General features: G+C 38.6%; 1 protein-coding gene and 1 long non-coding RNA gene across 2 annotated transcripts in view; one reads left to right on the top strand and one right to left on the bottom strand.

The window, feature by feature from the left end:
• The window catches only part of DHX36 (DEAH-box helicase 36), a 51,471-nt gene extending 38,909 nt beyond the window's left edge, over positions 1–12,562 (bottom strand). Inside the window, exons 1-4 of the mRNA XM_032262847.1 lie at positions 12,254–12,562; positions 3,607–3,731; positions 2,288–2,522; positions 1,154–1,192 (exon numbers count right to left, since the gene is read on the bottom strand). Coding sequence (XP_032118738.1) covers positions 1,154–1,192; positions 2,288–2,522; positions 3,607–3,731; positions 12,254–12,511 — 657 coding nt within the window. The 5' untranslated portion in view covers positions 12,512–12,562. The remainder of the gene's footprint in view (positions 1–1,153; positions 1,193–2,287; positions 2,523–3,606; positions 3,732–12,253) is intronic.
• Positions 12,563–12,609: 47 nt separating this feature from the next.
• LOC116539736 overlaps positions 12,610–15,537 on the top strand; it is a 92,927-nt gene continuing 89,999 nt past the window's right edge. Inside the window, exon 1 of the long non-coding RNA XR_004264159.1 lies at positions 12,610–12,744. This is a non-coding gene — a long non-coding RNA (uncharacterized LOC116539736). The remainder of the gene's footprint in view (positions 12,745–15,537) is intronic.

Genomic DNA, 15,537 nt, shown 5'->3' with positions numbered 1-15,537 from the left:
ATTATGAATTTATATCATAGTTCGTAAATATGGCTTTGTCTGCAGAACAAGTTTTGAATGCCATTTTAGGAACAAGGAAGAGAATACTGTATTTTAAGATTAGTTCCTTTCAGTCATTAAATATCTAAACCAAAGCTACCTAGAAAACCTCTTATTTGGGGAAGACCTACTTTCTTAAAAATTGTATATATTAGTATTTCTAACAATATGCGCTGTATAAACAAAGTAATCTTACTACTTTAAAGGGATGATATGTGTTATTTTCATGTATAAAACAATTGAACTCAAAAACCTACCTTTTAAAAATTCCCCACTTAGGCCAGGCACAGTGGCTCACACCTGTAATCCCAGCACATTGAGAGGCAGAGACAGGCAGATCACGAGGTCAGGAGATGAGACCATCCTGGCCCACATGGTGAAACCCGGTCTCTACTAAAAACATGAAAATTAGCTGGGCGTGGTAGTGTGCACCTATAATCCCGCTACTCGGGAAGCTGAGGCAGAATTGTTTGAACCCAGGAGTTGGAGGTTGCAGTGAGCCGAGATTGTGCCACTGTACTACAGCTTGGCGACAGAGCGAGGCTCCCTCTCAAAAACAAAAAACAAAAAAACGTTCCCCACTTATTAGAACACGTTATACATATACATATATATGTGTGTGTGTGTGTATATATATATATATATATATATCAGAAAAAATTGTACGTTTAAACACTGAAATTACAGCTGGTAAATATTGAGAAGTGAATGTGATTCATTCATTCAGCAGATATTTATTTACTGGGTGTCTTTAAAATGCCAGGTTATAGTGTAATTACTGTATTTTTAGTAGTGCATCAATTTTAACTGAAGTGTTTGGTCTTGACATAAGTGTAAGGTATTTATTCAAAGTAACTTAGAAGAGGAAACTTTACTTTTTAAATTTCAAGGATTTCAACTATGGACAAAAATAGGAGAAAACGTCAGGATAATTGTTTATGATCCTTCTTTTTTTCCTTTTTGTACTTAATGCAAAAGAATAAAATTAACTTCCAATACTATCTTGTAGAAGAAAGTTCATTAATTTAATTTTTTCTTGATATAGACCTTTTTTTAAAAAAAATTGTGTATTTAATTTGCAAATCAAATTAAATAGTGGAAAAAAGCACTTTACCTTTTGCATTCCATATGAAGGCAGCTTTTCTCTGAAATGCTGAAATTAAAAAAAAAAAAGTTTTAAATTTTCACAAAACGTATGTAATCAAATTATAATCATGGTAACTAGGAAACATAGGATAAGTTTGCTAGGATCCAGATCCAAAACTATTTTTATTATCTTATGGCTTGTGTAAAAAAATCATAAAGAATAATTCACCAATTCCTTTTATGTATGAAACATTCAAAACCAGAACTCTAAAACATCCAGCAAAATGGAGACAATGCTTTAAAGTAAGTGGCAGTAAAGCACTAGGCCAGGCGCAGTATCTCTCACCTGTAGTCCCAGCACTTTGGGAGGTCGACACAGGTGGATCACGAGGTCAGGAGCTCGAGATCAGCCTGGCCAATATGGTGAAACCCTATCTCTACTAAAAATATAACTTTCATCAGTGAGTCAATAGATCCTTTCTTTCCTATAGGAGGTGCTATATCCTTGCTTTATCAAAAACAGCAGTATGTATTTGCATATTAAAGACACGGCCCTCAGAGTTTCCTCGGTAATTTCTCTTAAAAATATATATACATACAGGCGACCACTTTATTACATCTCTAGAACACCCACAAAGCATACAAGTTTATGTTTTAACTGAAAGGGACCTTAAAATATCTTGCCTAGTGTAGAAAGAAAATATTAGAATTCAGGAGAATCTCGGGTCTTGTGATAATCCTGTATTTGAAATGCTAGTGAACACAGTATATCACATAACTTTTGAAATAATTAATTTTATCATCTATAAAGGGAAAGAGATGTATTAAGTAATCTGGAACAAATTCAACAATTTTAACTGCCTTTACTGCACAGGTAGAGCTGAAGAGTAATTTTTTTTTTTTCCATTTGCACTAGCATTTCTCAACTATTTCTTCTCCTCACCACATAAGCTTCTGTGGATGAGATAGAATACTGTAGTTTATGTGTAACTTCCATCCCCACTGTTTTCTTCTACCATTCGAAAAGAAAATAATTCCAACAGAGGATGTCTTATTGAGGATCTCACTAATCTATGCCATGCAGTTACCACTAACTCTACATAGATTTTTATTAAGTGTAAGAAAAAAAATGACAAAATATTTTTTGAAATCTTTCCACTACCTGCATTTCAATATACCGAAGGTCATTTTTTTTCTTTTGTAAATCTTCCAATAATTGTTGGTCTAAAGTTCCATCTGGTTCATTTTCTTGCAAGAGATACTCAGAATCTCGATCAATATATGACTTGTTCCTGATTCTAAACACTTTTTTTTCTTGGTTTATCAACTTTGTTTCCTGGTTGTCAAGTTTTTTCTCTGAGTGTGGTGTGTTCTTAGCAGAAACTTCAGTACCATATCTGTTTTAATAAAATAAGAAGGGAAGAAAGGTCAGAAAAGAGCCACTCAAACCCTGGAACAAAACAAAACAAAACAAAAAGCTGTTTAAATATTTCAAAGTCATCCAAATCCAAAGCTTTTCTTTTCTCTTAGTACAGCAATTATGAAAATATATTTAGATTCTTATAACAAATTCAAATTTTTCTTCCCTTTAAAGAGATATTGCCAGATTAAGTTATTCCTTGTGGTAGTTAAAAATAAAAATCCATATAATAGTCATTCCTTTATTGCGGTTACTTACAGCGTTTTTTTTTTTTTTTTGGTTTTTTTTTTTCTTTTTCTTTTTTTTTTTTTTTGAGACAGAGTTTCACTCATGTTACCCAGGCTGGAGTGCAATGGCGCAATCTCGGCTCACCGCAACCTCCGCCTCCTGGTTTCAGGCAATTCTCCTGCCTCAGCCTCCTGAGTAGCTGGAATTACAGGCATGCGCCACCATGCCCAGCTAATTTTTTGTATTTTTAGTAGAGACGGGGTTTCACCATATTGACCAGGATGGTCTCGAGCTCTTGACCTCGTGATCCACCCGCCTCGGCCTCCCAAAGTGCTGGGATTACAGGCTTGAGCCACCGCGCCCGGCCTCTGGTTTTCTTAAACTTGTTTAATGTTGCAACATTTTTTTTCTTGCCCCCCTTTCTGAGCTATAAATAGGATGCTACATTATACAGTCCTTGAAACAGTCTACTAATTTTTCCTCTAAATGATACAGTTCTTACAACCTTTCTAAAACAATAGCAATTACACTTCTTGCAGATCTCCCACACAGAATAATTTCATAAATACAAAGAGGACAGGTAGGAAGAACAATAAATAACAACTTAGTATATCTCATATCCAGATTCACTATTATTCAAACCACTTAGCTTTCCTGTGGAAATATGCCATATAAATTTTTAAAAGTCATTTTCTAAATCTGTTTGATCTACATAAGAAAAAAAAAGTATGTCAAGGTTAAACTTCACTTAATGAAGAATATAAAGATTTTTTTTTTTAACTATTAAAGTGTTATTCTTTGTCTATTCTTTAAAAGAATACTTTTTGTCGTACCCATGATCCTCAGGAGCAAACCAGGATATCTGTGCTTCCGACTCTTTATCATTCTTCGCTTGAACGGAATTCAGTAGCTGCACAATTTGTTCTTCTCGTCGTTCATCCATGTGTACTACAGCTCTCTAGTTTGTGCAAAGAAAAAAGCATCTTTATCAATATACGAAAGCATATGCAAAAAATTATTTGATACTAAAGAAAATAAAGGCTAAGTAATATATGTCCAACAAATAAGTATAAAAGAAAGTTAACTACACTTGTCCTCTAGCCCAATCCCCGTTCCCAGACCTAATTAATTAATGTGAAAATTTTGGTACACATCCCTCTACACCTTTTTTCACAAGCATCCATAAAATTAGCCCTAGTAAGATTCTCAAAGAAAGCTTATTTATGACTCTTCCTACAACTTTAGTTCCCTAACTCTCACACACTAATTATTATGAATTTCTCCCTATCTTAAAATTTCAAAGTTATTAAAACTCAAATGGTTTAAGAAAAAGTTGAAAACTGGAAATATTTTGGTTGTAGTAAATATTTGAAAGTTATTACACTAAATAGAAGAATAAATTGGTAAGTAAGGCTGAGCTCAGAAGGAGTAAATAAAATTGATCAGCGTTCATAGGGTGATCCAATGTGGCAAATGCAGCAGTTGCTTCAAAGGATGAAAATAAAACACAACAGACTGGATAAAGATAAAGGTCCTTGGTGAATCATGAAAATGTTCAGAAACTTTAAATGCACATCTAAGAAATGTCCAAGGTAAAAAAAAAAAAAAAAAAAAAAGCCAGTCGCAGTGGCTCACACCTGTAATTCCAGCACTTTGGGAGGCCAAGGTGGGCGGATCACGAGGTGAGTTCAAGCCCAGCCTGGCCAAGGTGGTGAAACCCTGTCTCTACTAAAAACACAAAAACATTAGCCAGGCGTGGTGGCATGTGCCTGTAGTCCCAGCTACTCAGGAGGCTGAGGCAGAAGAATAGCCTGAACCCAGGAGGTAGAGGTTGCAGTGAGCCAAGATCGCGCCACTGTACTCCAGCCTGGGTGACAGAGTAAGATTCCGTCTCAAAAAAAAAAAAAAAAAAAAGTGCCAAAACCCAATTCTTTGGAGACTTTTGTATTTAGATATAGTAAGTTGAAAACAGGATTCTTCAAAATCTATGGGCCTATAAACCTTATGTTCTAATGTGCACATAAATTCAAAGTCAACAGGAAGTACACAAGGAGTGGTGAAAATTAGAGTGTGTTAAGTTAAAGAACCAAAGGAGGAGGAAGATGAAAGTAAAAATGAAAAGAAAATAGTCAAAAAGCAAAAGAAAGAAACCATAGGACTTAATGACTATTTGGTGGAAGTAGGGGAGAGACAAAAGGGAAAAAAGAATCAAAGACAACTGTTTTGAAATTCAAGGGTGGATCCTGACAGAACAGCAGTTAAGATGAATCATTAGGAGGAGGCTGCTCTATGATACTGTACATTTTTGTGTGCATGTGGTGGGAATGGAGGTCAAAATAGGATGCTAAGTTTGGATTTTATGCAATTAAGAACAACGATGAAATTTCCCAACTTGTAATAATGATTAGGCAGATGAATACATGGAACTGGATCTCTGGAGACGCTTTGTTTTTAGAGTTATGATAGAAATTTTGCAGTGTTTTGAAAGGTGGAAATCACAGAGACACAGGAGTTATCTCAATTTACAAATAATACCACCTCCAAAGATGAGGACATAAGGTTGACCAAGTCTGGCATTCATGGGGCCAAGGAAGGAAAATAAGTCAGAAGAACAATCAAGAGAACAAGCAAAAGACTAGGAACACACAGTGACAAACCACCCGAACAAGTGAAAAAAAGTGTTTAAAAAGGAATCAGAAGTATAAAATTAACATAACTAAGGCAGAGAACTGAAAAATTTACTGCTACATTCAACAACTAGGCAGTTGGAAATGATCTTCAAGGTATTTCTGGTTTTTGAGGTTTTGTTTTTTTTGGGGGGGGGGAGAATAGGGGAAAGCAGGAGTTAGGGTAAGGAGACTGATGAAAGCAGACAGCACTGTGTAAAATACTCTAAAATCTAGAGCAATAGATTTCAACTGTTTATTTTTTTCATAGCAATCCACAGTAAAACTAATGACCCGGTACACATATATATGAATAAGTTCACAAAATACTTTCCTTACTCTGTACAGTGTAACTATCTTCTCTTCAATTTATTTTATCACAATTAAACACGAAAACAGCTGGTCATAACAAAGTTTAACACAGAGTTTGAAAACCCAGGGTGGGTGGAGAAGCATGTGTTCCAGGAGAACAAGACCTAAGCATGTTTAAGACAAGAGAAAGGATTTTACGAGACATTCTAATTCTAATCAGTATTACATGCTTTGTGAAACCTCAAATAAGTTTACATGGGCAGGAGGATAACCCAATCTGATAAAAATAAGAAATCATTAGTGATAAAACAATAAACCTGAGGAAGTAAGGCAAATGAACTACATGTTACCTCCTTTTCTGAAATGAAAATGAGACAGTTATCAGGCTATAAAATGTCTCTACTAAAAGTCCTCTTAAGGCTTCTTGATTTATCTGTTTAGAACATAACCTTTATCCGCTATTCTTACAGTTTTCAGTTTTCCATGTTAACTCACTACTCTGTATTTTGCTTAGTAAACAATTTCCTAGATTGACATTTCACAATACATTGCCTACCTCCTGCCCATAACACCACAAAAGATTATTCTAATTTTATGAGATTTCACGCTGGGAAAGGTGAATTACCGGGTAATGTAACATTCTAGAGAAAATAAACAGATCCACACAATCTTTCAGTCCAAGCTATCACAACAAAATCAGTTTTCATTAAAAAGTCAACATCAGTTGGTAGTTTTTCAAGATTCCTTACACAATGCATATGTACCAAGTAAGCGTCTGCTAATCAATAAGGATTTAGTTGAATTGTAGTACACCAATTAAGAGTGGGTAGATCTTTCTGCAAGTGTACAAACAGGAAAGATGACCAAAGTATTAAATGAAAAAAGTCAGTTGTGTAGTTATTTTTATTACTATTAATTTAAAAATAGTTAACTCCCCATATCCCACACTTTTTGCAGTGTCTCTGCCAGATAGAATTCTAGCATATAGCATACGCCCAGAAAAGTCTGTCTATAGAATAAATGAATGGCTGAATCTATCTTTTACAATGAATACATATTGAAAACATAATTTATACTCTAAATAAAAACATTTGTATTTTTAATGACGTTCTCCCCACAATGAGTTTTCGGACGTTGCAGGTAGCAGAGAACATATCTTAATTCCAAACTGGGATCTTGCCTTTTTGTAGGCTGCCTCCCTCCCACTCAACAACCTTCTTCCAGTTCTACCACATTTTACTTTATTTCTCTTTGCCCGGAGAATCTCAGAAACACATTTTGTTTCATGACTATTTTCTTTTATCATTGAATTTTGATTATTTCCTGCTTTCTTGGACATTCTCAAATATCCTGCTTCTAGTTTTCAGTTCCTGGCAAAAGACCCTAAATGATGTTCACCAAATTTATCTTATCAGCTTTCTAATTATCTGCAACTACTTCAAACTGTCTCCTCATTCTCTGTAACAGGCCAATACCACCTTTCTGTTTGCCCTCAGCATTTCAAACACAGTATTTCACAAAACAAAAGCCCTAAGAAGAAAAGGTCCTCAGTTGGTTATCACCAAACCTAAACACACCTGTATCAGAATTTATCCTTTTTTCTTTCCTCAACCTCAGCTCTGCAGTCCAATTCCTTTCATGTCCTCAGGGCCATCTCCTTCACTGAGATTTATCTTGCTTTCCTAAATTTCTAACCTTTCCAGGAGACATTAGGCAGCTCACCGATATTTTCTGGTTTGCTTCTTTTATTAATGTGGCAGAAAATCAAGCCTTGCTTGCTATAAACCGTTAAGATTTAGGGGCTGGTTATTATTGCAGCAAAATTTGGCCCACTCTGATTTCCTTTTCACTGGGTGCTTCCCATCAGGACATGAACATGGTCAAATTTCTTCACCTTAGAAACAACAACAAGAAAAAAACCCCTCTCTTGAATTCGCCTACCCACAACAACTACTGCCCTATTTTTCTTCCTCCTCTTCACAGCAAAACTCCTGGAAAATGTTCCATTTCCTAATCTCTATTTCACTTGCCACCCTACTGCAATCTGGCTTTTACTTCCACAATGCCACAAAAAGGGCTTCCATTAAGATCATCAATGACCTTGTTGATAAATCCAATAGACATTCTCAGCTCTTAAGCCGTTTGTGCATGCTCGCCATTATCAATTACTTCCTCTTGAGATACTCTTCTTTCCTTCAAACACTACTCTTAGATTTCAAAACAACACGCACCTTATTTTTCTCTTCTCTGGCTGATCTTAGATTCTTTTGCAACCTTCTTTTCCTCAGCCTGTCCCTTAAAATTTCATTTTCTGTATTGACAGCCTGAGTAATCTACAGACCAGCAACACTGGCATCATCTGGGATCCTGTAAGAAAAGCTGAATCTCTGGTCCGACCAGTGTCCTACATTTTAACAAGATGCCAGGTGATTCGTACGTACATTAAAGTCTGAGAAGCAATGGTCTACAGAATTCAGGCTGGGCCCACTTCATTTCTCACGGTTCATTCCCACACTCCAACTACTATCCATGAGCCCATAACCTGTCAAACTTATTTCCAGTCTAGATTTCTAGGCATCAGATCTGCACAGCCTTCTCCCGCCTGCAGATCCTCATTTGTATGCCCTATAACAATATCAAATTCATAGTGTCCGTGGCTGAGCCTATCATCTTCCTCCAACAAGCCTGATCCTTACATACAGGCATAAAGAGTCATCATGAACACTGTACTCGTCCTTTCAGATAAAATAAATCACAAAATCATTTTGAGTCTACCTCCTAAATCACTTTATCCACTTCCATTTCCACTGCCAACCTGCTAATTCCTGTCACTTCTCACCTTAGTTACTGCAAGGGCTACTTAACTGGTCTCCCTGAACCAGGATTGCCTCTCTTCAATCCATTCCTTTTACTGCTACCAGAGTGAATTTAAACATTTAAAATCCAGTCATTTCATTTTTTGTTTAAAATGTTTTAATGGCTTGCTACAGTATTTAGACAGAGTCAATATATCTCAAGGCCCTGCTTATTTTTCTAGCTCAGAGATTTTCAGATTGCTGTTTCTGAAATTATACTAAAGGATCATGACCAGGATTAATAAAAAGAGAGCAGATAAGTTCAAAAACAAACAAAAAACCTCAAAGGAATGTGCAGGAAATTAAATATTTTACGAAACTTTTCGTTTAGTTATACATTATGTGTGTACTGGGTCGTAAATTCAAATATATTCGTTTCTTTTTGTGCAAAGTTGCCAACAAGTTTGAAATTGCCTAACTTCATCTCACTACACTCACATCCATGTTCTTACCTTTTTCTGTTTCTTGAACTGAACATATGCTTCCTTGATCTCTACGTTGTGGCACATGCTACTGCCTCTGCCTGGAATCTTTTGCCAAACTCCAAAACTTCAAACACACACATGTTCATTCACTTTGCTATGTTTCAAGTTTTAGCTTAAGGGTTACTGTCCCTGAAAAATCTTCTAAATACCTTGACCTGATTTAGGTGACAGCCCATATTCTCTAGCCCATGTCTCTAATAGAAGACAATGATATTGTCTTGCTCCTAACACAACACAATCTCTGTAGAACCTATATCTATTTTATTAATTCAGTGCTTAAGATACTGTTACAAAAATAATGTCCTCAATAAATATTTGTTGAAAGAACATTTGTTCAAGAATGCATCATTACAATGCATTCATTTTTGGCCAGGCGCCATGGCTCATGCCTGTAATCCCAGCACTTTATGAGGCCGAGGCTTGTGGATCACCTGAGGTCAGGAGCTCAATCAAGGCCAGCCTGGCCAACATGGCAAAACATTGTCTCTACTAAAAATACAAAAATTAGCCAGGTGTGGTGGCATGCACCTGCAATCCAGCTACTCGGGAAGCAGAGGCTGCAGTGAGCTGAGATCACGCCACTGCACTCCAGCCTGGGTGACACAGTGAGAATCCACCTTAAAAAAAAAAAAAAAAGCATTCATTTTGAAAATACAGGACATGACTTGAAAAGTAAAAGCTACCGAAATTCTGACTGGAAGCAATTACATCAGGATAAAGGTGGTCAAAGGAAGAGCTGGGATGAGCCCACTGAAAAATACTCATATTTCAACAAGATGGAAAGGTACGTTTTAGATGGGAGAATGGTATGACACTGTAATAAAAAGTAGAAATAAAGTATGTTTACAAAAGCTATAATTACACCAGCCAGGGGACATGGGCTCAGAGAAATGTGCATAGTGGTAAACTTGTTGTGTTGAAGCCATTATTACCAAGATTTCCAGAAATGTCAAGATGCAACTGAAATGTATTAGAATGAGACAGAAGTGACATGACTTCCAATCTCAAGTTCTGACTTAGGGAATGAAATGATCTAATTTTTCCTTTTAAAACATCACTATAGGCGGCTCTGCAGAGCAAAGACAATGCAAAGCAGGAATGGAAGCTAGAAGACTATTAAGGCAAGAATAGAAAACAAACAGTGGTTTGATCTGTGTTAATTATTCTGGAGATAAGTGGTTACATTTGGGATATATTAAGAAGGCAGAGCTTTGCTGAAATGAAGGGGAAGAAGCAAAGATAAATCCCACTTGTTCTGGCAAGTCAATAAATGGCCATGTCACCACTAAAAGGAGGATGGGAACGCAAGTAGAAATCAAAAGTTCCATTCATAACATCCACAGCACAATTGGCTATACCTTTCATGTGGAAACAATAATGAACAGATTTTCCTGTTATTTAAGTTTTCATCTGTTTAGGTATTTTTTTCCCAGCTAGACTGTAAGCTCCTTGAATATCACATTTCTTCAAGTTCCTAGAGCAACATGCATAAAACCTTGTTTGAAGCAGAGCATAAATAAATAAAAGTTGATAAAGTTACCTAGACATGCCTATCCTGATTTTCAAAAGCCAGTTTGCTCAATGAAAAATTTGGGGCCGCAAAAGAAATGGATTTGTTTATTAAAGAAAAGTATAAGTCATGAAGATAAATAGATAAGGCGCCCCCAAACACCTGAATGAAGATGACATGGTTAAAAGAAATAAAAAGAAATAGAATGGTTTAAAAATAGTAGCCTAGGCCCAGCGCGGTGGCTCACGTCGGTTATCTCAGAACTATGGGAGGCCGCGGCGGGTGGATCATCTGAGGTCAGGAGTTAAAGACCAGCCCGGGCCGGGCACGGAGGCTCCAGCCTGTAATCCCAGCACTTTGGGAGGCCGAGGCGGGTGGATCACGAGGTCAAGAGATCGAGATCATCCTGGCCAACACGGTGAAACCCCATCTCTACTAAAAATACAAATATTAGCTGGGCGTGGTGGCGTGCGCCCGTAGTCCCAGCTACTCGCGAGGCTGAGGCAGGAGAATTGCTTGAACCCGGGAGGCAGAGGTTGCAGTGAGCCGAGATTGTGCCACTGCACTCCAGCTTGGTGCCTGGCGACAGAGTGAGACTCTGTCTTAAAAAAAAAAAAAAAAAAAAAAAAAAAAAAAAAAAAAGACCAGCCTGGCTAACATGGTGAAACCCGGTCACTACCAAAAATACAAAAATTAGTCGAGGGTGGTGGGGGACACCTGTAATCTCAGCTACCTGGGAGGCTGAGGCAAGAGAATCGCTTGAACCTGGGAAGCGGAGGTTGCAGTGAGCCCAAATGGCGCCACTGGACTCCAGCCTGGGCGACAGAGTGAGATTTTGGTCTCCAAAAAAAAAAAAAAAAGGTAGTCTAAATGATGATCGAATTACACTATAATACATTTTATAAGGTGCTTTTAAAAAGGAAGTCAACAAAGGCCTACACTAAGAAAGCTCCCGCTTAATGATAAAAATTTTTTATTAGAATGGGCCACTCAGAATTCTTTTACTACAGATCTTTAAATCAACTTGACAATCGCCTGAAGAGAGTAAGCCAAATCATCTCTGGAGATTCTTTTCACTTTCCTTTTCAAAGAGAACCTGATAATCAATAGAAATTTCCCCACCCCAACATAAAAAACAAACCCTAGGTGTGTGGATAATTTAAACACTAATAATAAAACCTATTTTTCTGAAAGATCCACATCCAAAATAGTGTCTACCTGCTGCTGTTCCGCGCAAACCTATCTCTAAAATGTAGAAAGGTCGCTATTTGCTTCGTCACCAGGCAAAGACCTTAAAGTGACAATTATTCTTCTAAGGGAAAGGAAGGCCAAGAGAAACGACAACGACACTCCTAATGGTTAATTTCGGTTGGACCACGAATTTAACATTTGCTTTGTTACAGTTCTGAAGTCCTTTAAGCAAAGTGTATATTCATCCTGTATAAATCCTGCCTGTTTTCGGTCAGATGCGCATGGTTAACATTAATCAGTACACCCGCTACAGGAAGCGCCAGCATAATATATTTGCGCCTCACTTACATCTCAGAAAGCACTTGCATCACTTAAGAAACAAAACCAGGAAAAAAGGGGCAGCGGAAGAGGGAAAAAAACCTGTCCTGCCTCATCCCTTCGACTATCGAATCCGAGATTACCTCTTGCCTCTCCGCTTCCTTGTTCTTCTGTCCCTGTTTTCTCGCGTACCACAAGCCGATTTCGCGGCCTTTCAGGTGCCCGGGATGCCTGTCCCTGCCGCCTCGACCACCCCCACCTCCGCCGCCGCCGCCGCCGCCGCCACCTCCTCCGGAGCCTCGGCTCCCTCGGTGACCCCCTGCAGGACCCCCTCCATAGCCCCCACCGGAGCTGCGGGGTCCCCCATCACGGCCCCAGTTCTGATGGTTGTCATAGCTCATTGTCCTAGCTACCGCTGCAAATGGCGTCCAGGCCCGGAAGCCACTGTACGTCCACTTCCGTTTTGCTTCCGTAGCGCAGCGCAAGAGGGCGGGCCATTTAGCGTCGCATTCAGCAGTTTCTGGTGACGTCACGGGGGGACGACTCCGGTGGTCTGAAGGGTGGCAGGGGTTAGGTTCTGTCAGAGTCCCGGAGTTGTTTACCTTTGTACTTCTGGAGCAGCAGCCAACCAAAGGTTCGTAGATTTTCTTTCCGTAGGCCAGGCAAGTGAGCCAATGGCTTTTGGCTTACTTTGTTATTTCTCCTGATAAAATCCGCAGTTTTCTTCCACTTAGGTCCTAGGATAGTAAACGTTGACTGAAACAAAAGAACCCGGATGGGCGCGTGGCTCACGCCTGTAATCCCAACACTTTGGGAAGCCGAGGCGGGCGGCTTATAAATTCAGGAGTAAGGCGGGCGGCTCATAAGTTCAGGAGTTGGAGACCAGCCTGGCTAACATAGTGGAAACCCCGTCTCTGCTAAAAATACAAAAATTATCAGTGTGTGGTGGAGGGCGCCTGTAGTCCCAGCTACTTGGGAGGCTGAGGCAGGAGAGTCGCTTGAACCCAGGAGACGGAGGTTGTAGTGAGCCGACATTGCGTCACTGTGAGCTCCAGCCTGGGCGACAGAGTGAGACTCTCTGCGTCAAAAAACAAACCAACAAACAAAAGCAAACAAACAAAAAAGAACCCGTGGATAAATGCACCATCTTCTAAAAGTATCAAATGAGTTCTTCTTAAGTCTTGAAAACAGTCTGACAATCTTTCAGATACATAATTGAAAATACCCCTACCTCCTTGAAAGTATTGTCACTATTTACTATGTTCATCCAATAGCATAAGATGAGTGTGTCTACCCAAATTCAGTGCAGAGCTCATAGGCAATGTAAATGAACTACTTTGAAGATTCATATGTTCATTTGAAGCCATATATGATTCATATGTTCATTTGAAGTCTGGTTAAAGTTTATTAACCAGACCACTGAGTGTTTGTGCAAGCTGTTCTTGAATGATCAAGTAATTGGGCCACACAGGCTTGGATGTTCACCAGGAGATATCCACCTCATGTTAGGGTTAACCGATGTAAAGATGCTGGGAATACTCACTGAATAAAGCAAGTATGGCATGAGCTTTCATTTGCTTACAGTCTTAAGGGAAAGACAAAGGCTATCTTTATGCAGTGAATTAAGAAAGGGAAATTCTGTATACCAGGAAGAGGTCTGTAATACACCATTGTGGCCTAAAAATTATCTTGAACAAAGACATCTGAGTTTCTGAAATCTATCTGTCTAAACACAGAACCACCCAAAATAATTCAAATCAATCTCCTGGGAGGGAAACCAGGGAAGACTGACTCTTATCACTGGAGGGTAGAAGTTGGCAACACACTTAAATAGACACTGTAACAAAGATATCGTATCTGGTATCTGTTTTAAGTTCCCATTTATTCTCACTAAAAGTCATTTGTTTTTTCCATAAGTGCTGTTTTCGCCTTCTCTCTTTAAGATGGTAGATAAGCCCCAAACTCTGCCTCCCTGAGTTACCTTTTTCTGTGAACTGTTATTATGTATATGGTTAAGTCTGTCTTTTCTCTTGCTGATCTGGTTTGTCTCTTTAACTCTGGGGCCTGCAAACACTGACTCTGAGAGGACAGACACAAAGTATTTCCTCCCTAACGGCCATGAGACATTACAGCAAAAGAATTTAATTTTGAAGTTAGGTGAGTTATGCAACAACTTTTTCGATAACTAGACTTTTGCCAGACTATCAGGTAGAAGAAAAGTATGACAGGTGAAAGGAACAATGTGTAAAGACAGATGATGATGTGAGACATTAGAGAGCTGAGACAGCTACCCTGAAACTTAAAGACTGATGAAGAAGGCCAAAGAGGTAGATCTAGGGGTCTGATTATGGACAACCTTACATGCCGCTTAAAGAATGGTGGTATGCTCTAAGCAGAGGAGTGATTATTTTGACTGCTTCAAGTGGAAATAGCGGAGACAAGAGTGGATACAGGGAAACTAATGTGCTGTGTGTTGTAGGGGAGGCAAAATGGGATGACAGGGTATTATGAATGGAAAGAATTGGAATCAGGAGACATTGGAAGATAAAATTACTTAAATGTGATGATTCATTGAATGTAGAGAATTAGAAGGGCTAAATGACTTGAAGTTTATGATTTGAATTATTAACATGTGAGGAGATACATTATATCCTGAGATGAGAAATATAGGACAAGGAACATTTTGGGGGTAGGGAGCAGGATGAGTTAATGTCCTTTATTTGTACATGTAGACTTTGAGGATCCTATGAAACATACAAATGGAGTATCTGGAAAGCAGTTGGTTATGAGTTAAAAGCACAGAGGCTGGGTGTGGTGGCTTATACCTGTAATCCCAGTACTTTGGGATGCTAAGGTGGGCAGATCACTCGAGGCCAGGGGTTTGAGACCAGGCTGGCCAAAATGGTGAGACCCTATCTCTACTAAAAATACAAAAATTAGCCAAGCATGATGCACGCCTATAATCCCAGCTACTCAGGAGGCTGAGGGAGGAGAATCACTTGAACCCAGGAAGTGGAGACTGCAGTGAGCCAAGATCGTGCCACTACATTCCAGCCTCTGTTGCCTGGGCAACAGAGCTAGACTGTTTCAAAAAAAAAAAAAGAGAGTAGCCTGAAATTATACATTTTGGGAGTTTTTGGCAAATATGATTAAGGCAACAGGAATGAATAATTTCTATAAAAGCTTTCCAGTTGGGTACACCTGATATAAAAAGTATGAAAATTGTTTAATAGATGAGATTGAGTAGGCATATTGAAGATGATAGGGGCAAAGTGGTAAGAAAATGGTGAGAGTGTTACGAGCTAAATCTTTGTGTTCTTGCTTCATTATGAAGCCCTAACTCCCAGTGTGGCTGTATTTAGAGATGAGAACTCTAAAAATGTAATTAAAGCAAAATGAAATTATAAAGGTGAGATCCTGATCCAAT

The sequence above is a fragment of the Sapajus apella genome, unplaced genomic scaffold (assembly GCF_009761245.1).
Source record: "Sapajus apella isolate SASKATOON/1434 unplaced genomic scaffold, GSC_monkey_1.0 scaffold4, whole genome shotgun sequence".
Taxonomy (NCBI): Eukaryota; Metazoa; Chordata; class Mammalia; order Primates; family Cebidae; genus Sapajus; species Sapajus apella.
Note: the sequence above shows the minus strand (reverse complement) of the source record. Positions and strands in the feature narration are given on the sequence as shown.